Genomic DNA, 10497 nt, shown 5'->3' on the forward strand with positions numbered 1-10497 from the left:
ACCCCATTTGTTGGGAGACAAAGTCAGTTAGGAAGTCATAAGTAAACTTTCTACTGTAAAATTCCCTTGGAAATAAATTTATTGTTTCTTTCTGACTCTCATTTATTAGCTTACCATAATACAAACATTTCCCTGGCAATAGATAGAGGAGCGAACAAATATCTTTACCAGAGTCACTGTGAGCTTTTCAATAAAAGGATATTTTCTCAAAAAATTAAAGAATTAAGGGCAAAAGTATAGCAGCTGTATGAAATAGACAGAAATGGAGATGTAGATAGAAATAGACAGATAAGTAGACAAATAGAGAAATTTCAAAAAGCTTTAGAGCCAGGAAAAGATTCAGAGTAAAAATGTCTACTAGGTGAAGCAATGATTGATAACAATTAGGGTTCTATGAATATTTATATTTCTTTGGTTGTTCAGTGTTGTGTATGAATTAATAAAAAATTGGAGATTATTTCATTATGATGCATCACATTTCCTAATTTTAGTAGTCTTTCTAAATGTAAAACATGCGATTGCATGTTACAAAAGCCCTAGTGTTAATAAGCAAGTATATTAGTTTGCTAAGGCTATCATAAAAAAATACCACTGACTGGGTCATGTAAACAACAGAAATCTATTTTATCACATTTCTGGCCACGATTCAAGTGCCATGATGGTTGCTTTCTTCTGAGGCATCTTTCCTTGTTTTGCAGATGGCCACCCTTTTGCTGTGTCATGAAATGGTCTTTTCTCTGTGCACATCCACCCCTGGTGTCTCTCTGGTTGTCCAAATTTCCATTTCCTCTTTTTATAAAGACACTAGTCAGGTTGATTTAGCACTCGCCCTAACCACCTCATTTTAACTTAATCACGTCTGTAAAGGCCTATCTTCAAATACATTCACATTCTGAGTTACTGGGCATTAGGGCTTCAACATATGAACTTTGAGGGCATATAATTCAACCTATAACATCAAGGATTGATAGGAGTTTCTTGATGAATGAGATAAGGGAGGGCAGCTTAGAAGAGAGAGAAGAGCATATGACAAGGAAAAAAAATATGGACTGTATGATATGTTCTAGAAAGGTCTAATTAGTACAATTTTGAGAGTTTCTATCATCAGACACATTTAATGATTCTATCATAACTTAAATCCCTTAAGAAAGTGTACTCAACAAAATATTCCTAATTTCATCTTATCCTAATTAATATATGTTCTCCATACTCCAAATGAACTTTAATTGAGTCTCTGGAGACTAAGGTACATATTTCTGGGATGCTCTGTGGAAGGAGTCTCAAAGGGCTGTTGAGGAAATACACATATTGGGTCCAACAGACACACCAAAACATCAGAGGAGAGGAAAAAGTGTGTCGCTTCCAGGACTGTCCTTCCTGACCAAGGGTAAGCAACTGGGATCAGGGGCAGCTAAGTGGTTTGGCCTCTCTGTGACCTCAACTGTGATTAGAAGGAGGATACAGAGTCTGGCCTGGCTCTCAAAGAATTGTTATTATGCCAAACACACACACACACACACACACACACACACACACACAAACCTAAATAGGATTCCAACCAATGATATATGTAACCCTCATGTAGAAATCAAAATTCACCGTGGTAGTTGTGCTGGGTCATCGTATATCCACTGACACAGTGGAGAAATCAAGAGGACACAAAAAGTGACATGCTTTTGCACTCTAGTTGTTATGGTCCTCTGTGCTGTCCTAACTACTAATATATGGTGTTTTCATTTCTTTGTACTCATTTCCAGGTATTAGAGGGACATATACTTCCACAGAATTTTAAGTGCTCCAGTGAAATAAGCAGGGAACAGAGCTTCTACAGGGGAACATACAACTTGAGAAGATGTTCTGTATGGAATACTTAGCATGATTGGCTCTGACATTTTCTGTGTCTTTTATTTCACATTCACATTTTAATTGCAATTTATTTCAAATTCAGAATGGATTTTAGTCCAATTTGATAGTTATGAGTTTGATAGTTACGAGTTCTCTCTTTATTTACACTTCCTTCTTATTAGTAATAACTACGCTGATCCAGGAAAGTCCATGTGAGGCTAGATTAGTCCTGAATAGTTTGAGCTAGGTTAGCAGTAGACAATATTTTGGGAAAATCAGGTTGAGGATGTAAAAGTAATTACCCATTTATTCATTCTAGAAATATTTATTTAGTGCCAATTAGTCACTAGAAAGTGTTCTGTATGCTGGGATACAGCATAAACAAAACAAAAAATCTTTTTGCTCCACGGTTAATGCATTCTGGTGGGGAAAAATGGACAATAAACTTAATAAGGAGGAGTTAGATGATGACAATAGGTCTAGGAGAAAATAAAGCAGAGTCTGAGCAGAAAAAGAAGGATAGGGACTGTTGGTGGGAAGAGGGCATTGAATTTAAAATAGTGATGAGAATAGGTCTTAGTAAGAAAATGACATTTAAATAGGACTTAAAGAAAATAAGAACGTGATGCTTGCAAATATCTGGGGATAGTTTTTCAACCAGAGGAACACTCAGTTCAGAAATCTTTGATGGTGGGTCAGGGCTGGTATTTTTGAAAAACAGTGAGAAATTCAGAAAAGTTGGAGAAGAATGGAGCAAGAGGTGAGTCTTAGGTGATATGGACCTGCAGGTAATGGAGGGCTGGATCTTGGAGGACACTGAGGCCATTGAATGGGATTTGGCTTTAACTTAGAACAAATTTCAAGGATTTTAGGGTGGTTTTAAGAACAGGCTTAAAGTGACTTGCTTTATTATTATTTTTTTGTAAAGGTCCATACTGATTGAAATATTGAAAATAGGCTATAGAGGCACAAGTGTGTAGACCAGTTAGAAGACTCTCACAATATTCTTGGAAAAACATGATGATGTTTTGGACCAGAGTGGTAGCGGTGGAGGTGGTGAGAAGTGCTCAGATTCAGGATAGGTTTTGTAGGTAGGGATGCCAGGATTTCTTGGAAGATTGACAAGGAGGTAGAAGAGAAAGTGGGTAGGTTGTTTTCTAATTCATATCTCGAGAAAATGGGAGAGTAGATTTATTACCTGATATGAGAAATGAGCAGATTGACAATTTTGGAGAGTGAATGTTAGGAATTCAGTCTAAACATGCAAACTTTGAAATATTTATGACTCATCTCTTATAATTATATAATGTTAGCACTGAAAAGAAACTTAGGCGTCTTTTAGTGGTAGAATTTTTAATTAAGAATCATAGTGACAAAATCAATGGATAGATTTCTGGGGATTTGTGAGCCCTCTATAACTGTGTGTGCTTATACATATGTACAGTTTGGAGACTGGAGAAAAGAATCATTGCTTCTATCACATTCTTTAAGAAGTCCATGATTCCAAAAATTTAAGATCATTAAATTTTTAGATAAAGAAACAAAGGAACACAGTAGTTAGAGAATATGCACAAGTTCACATGATTGATTTTTAGGGAAACAAGAATGAATATGCAAATCTTAAAGTGAAAAGAAGAATGTTTTTGTCTTTGGTACATTCCATCTCTCACTTCAACCAGGATGATGATAATGCCCCCTGTATCCAAAAACAAATGCATGTATAAGGATTGTTAATCTATTCTAACACACTGTATTGTTGTAGATGAGGTTTCTATTGTTATTTTTACGATGAATTCTTTAAGAGATATTAACAACTTGGTATCCTAGAAGGTGGGTACTGGAAAAGGATCAACCAATTATTCATGTGGGTGGAATTATGTTCCAGAGAGGACATGTGATGCTCTTTATGCACACTGGTGATTAGCCTCAGGCTCGATCCCTATCACAAAACTCCACAGTCCAAGGCCAATGAACTGTGCACTTCCAAGCCTGCCACTCCTTTGTCAAATTGCATGTGAGTAGGTGACAAAAATATTAACCTTCAGCATTTTAGAAAGCTTCTGAAGGACACCACCCTTCAGGATTTAATTATTTCCATGTAGAAAAGTGGCTTTTTGTTCCCCTCAAGCTCAGATTTTATAAACGTCAGGTATTATTTAACCTTATGATAATAAAAATAGCTACAGTCAGTTATGTGTATTTTCTGGCCACACATTGTGTTATGCATTTGATCCACATAGCACGGACATTTTTCTTACCTTTTATAAAGTAAAGTGTGAGTTGGAGGTTGTTAAAGACTTTGCCAAGATTGCAGAGCTACCATTGGGTGGAATCAGGATTTGAACTCAGGTGCCATTTCAATTGTGCAGTTATGCAAGTCTGTCTATGTCAGACCCGTCTTCTCTCAGCTGGCTTGGTCATATGTCTGTGTTTAGCTGTTAGCTCGGTTGGGGGCTGGATGATGAAGAATGCACTAATTCTAGGGGCCAGCTTGCTGTCAGCTGGGGTCACAAAGAGAATGCAGTCAGATGTCTCACTATTCAGCAAGCTAACTGTGGCTTATTTACATTGTGGTGGCAGGATTCTAAAAGTGAGAAGAAAAGTGAACCAAGCCTTTTGAGGCTCACGCTTTGACATCTGCATAGCACTGCCTATGCTGTGAACTATTGGCCAAAACAAATGACAAGGCCATGACAGACTCCAAGGTAAAATAACAAAAGCTATTCTTGAAATCAAGAAATCAGTAAAGAATTTTAATCTTTTTTTTTTTTTTATGTCTTAATAGTTTATAACATTGTGAAATTTTGGTTGTACATTATTGTTTGTCAGTCACCATATAAATGCCTCCCTTCACCCTTTGTGCCCACCCCTCATCCCCCTTACTCCTGGTAATCACCATACAGTTCTCTCTGTCCGTGTGTTGGTTTATATTCCATATGTGAGTGAAATCATGTGTGTTTGTCTGTCTGGTTTATTTTGCTTAACATAATACCCTCCAGGTCCATCCATGTTGTTGCAAATTGGACAATTTTGTCTTTTTTATGGCTGAGTAGTATTCCATTATATATATATATATACTACATCTTTATCCAATCATTGGTCAAGAGGCACTTAAGTTGCTTCCACTTCTTGGCTATAGTGAATAATGTTGCAATGAACATAGGGGTGCATAAGCCTCTTTGGATTGTTGATTTCAAGTTTGTTGGATAGATTCCCAGTAGTAGGATAGCTGGATCATAGGGTATTTCTATTTTTAATTTTTTGAGGAATCTCCATACTGTTTTCCATAGAGGCTGCACCAGTTTGCATTCCCACCAGCAGTGAATGAGGGTTCCCATTTCTCCACAACCTCTTCAACAGTTGTTGTTTTTTGTCTTGGTGATTATAGCCATTGTAACGGGTGTAAGGTGATATCTTAGTGTGGTTTTGATTTGCATTTCCCTAATGATTAGTGATGTTGAACATCTTTTCATATGCCTATTGGCCATCAATATATCCTCTTTGGAAAAGTGTCTGTTCATATCCCCTGCCATTTTTTGATTGGGTTGTTTGTTTTTTGTTGTTCAGTTGTGTGAGTTCTCTATATATTATGGAGATTAACCCCTTGTCAGATATATGATTTGCAAATACCTTCTCCCAGCTGGTGGGTTGTCTATTCATTTTGATCCTGGTTTCATTTGCCTTGTAGAAGCTCTTTAATCTGATGAAGTCCCACTGGTTTATTTTTTCTTTAGTTTCCCTTGTCTGAGTAGACATGGCATTCGAAAAGATTCCTTTATGACCAAGGTCAAATAGTGTATTGCCTATACTTTCTTCTAGGAGTTTTATAGTTTCAGGTCTCATCTTCAGGTCTTTGATCCATTTTGAGTTAATTTTTGTGAATGGAGAAAGCACATGGTCCACTTTCATTCTTTTGCATGTGGCTGTCCAGTTTGCCCAGCACGATTTATTGAAGAGACTTTCCTTTCTTCATTGTATGTTCTTAGCTCCTTTGTCGAAGATTAGCTGTCCGTAGACGTGTGGTTTTATTTCTGGGCTTTCAATTCTGTTCCATTGATCTGTGTGTCTGTTTTTGTACCAATACCATTCTGTTTTGATTACTATTGCTTTGTAGTATGTTCTCACAAATTCATCACTTTATATATTGTATGAAATATAATAGTATGAGGTATTTAAAAGAGAAAGAATTAAATTAACCACAAACTAATAATCTATGTGATATATTGCAAAATTAAAAAAAAAAACTACAAGAATTGATTTGTGGTTAATTTTTTCTTTTTTTTTTTAAAGATTTTATTTATTTTATTTTTTCCCCCCAAAGCCCCAGTAGATAGTTGTGTGTCATAGCTGCACATCCTTCTAGTTGCTGTATGTGGGATGCGGCCTCAGCATGGCCAGAGAAGCAGCGCGTCGGTGCGAGCCCAGGATCCGAACCCGGGTCGCCAGCAGTGGAGCGCACTCACTTAACCGCTAAGCCACGGGGCCGGCCCTGATTTGTGGTTAATTTAATTCTTTCTTTTTAAGTATTTCATACAGTTATATTTCATACAAAATATGATGAATTTGTGATACAGTTATATTTCACTCAGAAGTCAGAATGATGACTATATCATTCTTTTAACTGAATGTTCTAAATCTTTCATCAATTGATTTATCTACTCCTTCCAAGACTTTGTAGTTTCTTGTGTAAAAATAGAGAGGGGATGCTTTCATTACCAACCAGTACTTTGAAAGGATCTTGTCTTTAAGAATTTTCCAGTATTTTCAGGTTAAATTACTATATAAATACACTTTTCTGACCAGAAGAGGTTGAGACACTCAGTCTTTGAGTCTTATCTATCAGGATAAGGTCAAAGTTTAGACAATCCCTAATAATTCTATCTAGAAGTTTGAATGCCTCTCTTTCCTGCCTTTACCAGAGGACTGGTCTCAAGAGTTAATAGAAGATTGAAGATTTCAGAGGGATTCCTGTTAAGAGGCAATTTTTCCTCCCTTTCAATCCGTTCTCAGATCTGCAGCCAAAGTAAACTTTAAAAATATAAATCTGACCATGCTACTTCCTCATGATAGCAATGACTTTCATTTCTGTTGGATTAAAGGCCAAAATCTTTAACATGGCTTTCAGTAAGCTTTGTGAGCTACTCTCTCGTAGCTCGTTCCTCTTTCCCCTCTCCATCCCAATCTTTTTTTAACCTCTTTTAGCTCCTTGAATTCAGCAGACTCTCTCAAGGGAGGGGTCTGTTATAAGTGCTTTCTTCTCATGGAACTGCTCTCCCCTGTCTCTTTACTCTGACTATGGGCTGCCATTGGCTCATTCTTCAGGTCTTATTTAACTATCTCTTCTCCTAAGAAGACTTTGAGCTTAGACCAGAATTTTGTTTTTTTATTACCTTTTTACCTCTTTAGAGGTTAGCAGTAGAGGAGTAGTAATTGGCTCTGTGCTGATATTTCATTTTTCCCCCAAATTATATTGTATTAAAAATGAACTTAATAAGTACCAGATAGTTTTCCTTGTACAGACAAGTGATAACAAAGCAGAGAAAGTTCATAGTAACTACTGAGATGGTGGCTATAACTCATCAATACATACATTATCAGTATAAAATCCATACGTTCCTGCCAAGATAATACTACTCAAGCTTCAGTATATTCAGAAAAAAGTTGTATTGTACAAATGAATAACAGCATAACACTATAACCATGAAACTCCCAAGATATGTGAGAATATTATGGGGAAATCTATGTGAGTAATATAGTTTGGTTGAAGTACTAAATCTATGAGGACAAGTGGTGAGAGAAGTTTATAAAGGTAAACTAGAGCCAGTTTATAGAACCTTGTGTGTATGCCTAAAGTATCAGTGCTTTGTGTGCTAGTGAGAAAAGATCCAATATATACTAATAAATAAATGGAATGGTCTTCAGGACTCCAAGCTGCTTTTACCACAGTGTCATCAATGAAGTCACATCCTCTCTGAACATCATCACTTACATTTGAAAGATTAAGATACCTCACTAACAAGTGGGAATAGTAGACCCTGAGGTAGAAAACTTGGATTTGCATTCTAGATACAACATAGACTCTGGCTTAGTTCAAAGGTAAATGTTTTAAACATTGAAGTAAATCACAGTCCTCTTAGTTTTAGCTTTCTCCCACGGCCTTTGTACCTACGGGGATGGTCAGCTGACTACTGGGGCATCAACTCTAATTCTGTAATGTTTTATGTTAGATACCTCCTTTTAGTTTCTCTCTGAGAGCTTTGGAACTTCACCTTTAAAGGATTCATGGTGTCTCAATATATCCTTTACACCAAAATTTTGATCTTCCTAATGTTCAGCATTCACTATGTGAATAAAGGCCTCAACTCTGTATATAAACCTCACATCAACTAGAGAAGAGTGCAAAAACAATAGTGTTTAAGAAAAGAATTTTTTAAAGCTGTTTTCAATAGGTAATGAAATTCAGATTGTCAGAGGATGATAGGATTGCCTTAGCTAGGAGAACAAGAGAGAAAATAATTCACCTATAAAAGACACAAATGACTTAACAGTTGAGAGCACATGTCCTTGATAAAGATAATCCTGGGTTGAAATACCAGCTCTGCTGTAGACTAATTCTGTGATGTTGAAAATGTTTCCTAAACTTCATGAGCATCATAATAGAAGTTACCTTGTAAAGTTGTGGAGAGGATTAAGTGTGTTAAGTATAGGACTCAGGATACCATCTGTATGTAGTAGTAATATACATATATTTTTTTCTATTTGTACTAATAGTAGCAGTAGCAGGACACTATATTGTTTTTTGTATAACTACCAGCACAATGCCTGACATAAATTATCAATAATACATGAAGGCTACTCAAATTTTTTGAGTGCTCACTACGTACCGAACATTGGGCTGGGTGTTTTGATGAATTTACTTTATCAGACAACCTGTCAAGGGGCTTCATTTTTCTCATGTGTTTGGTGAGACTAAGGGACTTGCCTTGCATTAAACAATTAGTAAGTAAAAGTCCTAATTCCAAAATCAGATTGTACTCCAATTCCAGTGGTTCCCAAGTCTCAGACTGAAATTATATCATTCTAGATAGTAATGGATAAAAGTCCATAAGCCTCTAGTAATTGTTGACTTCATTGATACCTTTGTTTATTTCTTTCAATATAAAAATACTAAATGACTTTTTTTCTCATAATCTTTATCAGGCTTTCTCCTCTGTTGGTATGGAAGTTGGAAATCGCACCACCCTGACTGAATTCATCTTGGTGGGCTTTTCAGCAAACCCCCGGTGGCAGCTGATTCTATTTGGAATATTTCTGATGTTCTACTTGATAACCTTGTCAGGGAACATGACCTTGGTTGTCTTAATCCGTATCGATTCCCACCTGCACACACCTATGTATTTTTTCATTGGCAATCTGTCTTTTTTGGATTTCTGGTACACCTCTGTGTATACTCCCAAAATCCTGGCCATTTGTGTCTCAGAAGATAAGCGCATTTCCTTGGCTGGATGTGGAGCCCAGTTGTTCTTTTCCTGTGTTGTCGCCTACACTGAGTGTTGTCTCCTAGCAGTCATGGCCTATGACCGCCATGTGGCCATCTGTAACCCATTACTTTATTCAAGTACTATGTCCAATTCTCTCTGTACTGGACTCGTTGCTGGCTCCTACATAGGAGGGTTCTTGAATGCCATAGCCCATACTGCCAACACTTTCCGCCTGAGTTTCTGTGGTAAAAATATCATTGAACACTTCTTCTGTGATGCACCACCACTGGTAAAAATGTCTTGTACAGACACTCAGGTCTATGAAAAAGTCCTCCTGGGTGTGGTGGGCTTCACGGTCCTTTCCAGCATTCTGACCATCCTGATTTCTTATTTCAACATCTTTCTGGCTATCCTGAGGATCCAAACAGCCTCAGGAAGGTACAAGGCCTTCTCCACCTGTGCTTCTCACCTCATCTCAGTCATGCTTTTCTACGGATCGTTGCTCTTCATGTATTCAAGGCCAAGTTCCACCTACTCCCTTGAGAAAGACAAAGTGGCTGCTCTGTTCTACACTGTGGTCAACCCATTGCTCAACCCTGTCATCTATAGCCTGAGGAACAAAGATGTCAAAGAGGCCTTCTGGAAAGCAATGCAGACCATAAGGCTGGAGAGATAAAGGTCATCTTTTTGCAGAATGCTCTAAAAATATTTTCCGAAGTTTGGTTATACACTTATTTGAAAACATTACAATGTTTCAAGAAAATTCAACAAACTATACTTAAAACAATGAAACATTAAACAAAGCACTCTTAATTGTTTATTTTTATTTTGTTGTAATTACAATATTTTAAACCTGTAATATTGGGTTGTAGGATGTCCCACAATATTGATACTTTGCAGTAGTAGATTTTTTAAAATTTATCCCCTTGATGATCTTTGGGAGATTTGGAAAGAGAAAAGAAGAATTGGATGGTTTTTGTGGGTATAGTTTGACTTTGAAGTTTGGCAAGCAAACTTTATTGTGTGGTGGAAAACCTCTGGAATGGTTAAAGTGGTAGAAATTTGGTCAAGATTTTCCAAGTATTTATTTCTTCATAAAGCACTCCCTCCAAATTCCTTCATAATGCTCTAATTGAGTACATAGAAAATATCTTTGTAAACTTTTCTGCAT

The 10497-nt window shown here is 36.9% G+C and overlaps 1 protein-coding gene across 1 annotated transcript; it reads left to right on the top strand.

The window, feature by feature from the left end:
* Positions 1–9033: 9033 nt before the first annotated feature.
* LOC131395611 (olfactory receptor 9G4) lies at positions 9034–10002 on the top strand. Its single transcript, XM_058527469.1, has one exon. The coding sequence runs from the start codon at positions 9064–9066 to the stop codon at positions 10000–10002; it is 939 nt and encodes a 312-aa protein (XP_058383452.1). The 5' UTR covers positions 9034–9063.
* The last annotated feature ends 495 nt before the right edge of the window (positions 10003–10497 follow it).

Source organism: Diceros bicornis, chromosome 31 (assembly GCF_020826845.1).
Source record: "Diceros bicornis minor isolate mBicDic1 chromosome 31, mDicBic1.mat.cur, whole genome shotgun sequence".
Lineage (NCBI taxonomy): Eukaryota > Metazoa > Chordata > Mammalia > Perissodactyla > Rhinocerotidae > Diceros > Diceros bicornis.

What these genes read in the sequence shown, in the direction of transcription:
- LOC131395611 (XM_058527469.1), top strand. Translation starts at nt 9,064, where the DNA reads ATGGAAGTTGGAAATCGCACCACCCTGACTGAATTCATCTTGGTGGGC.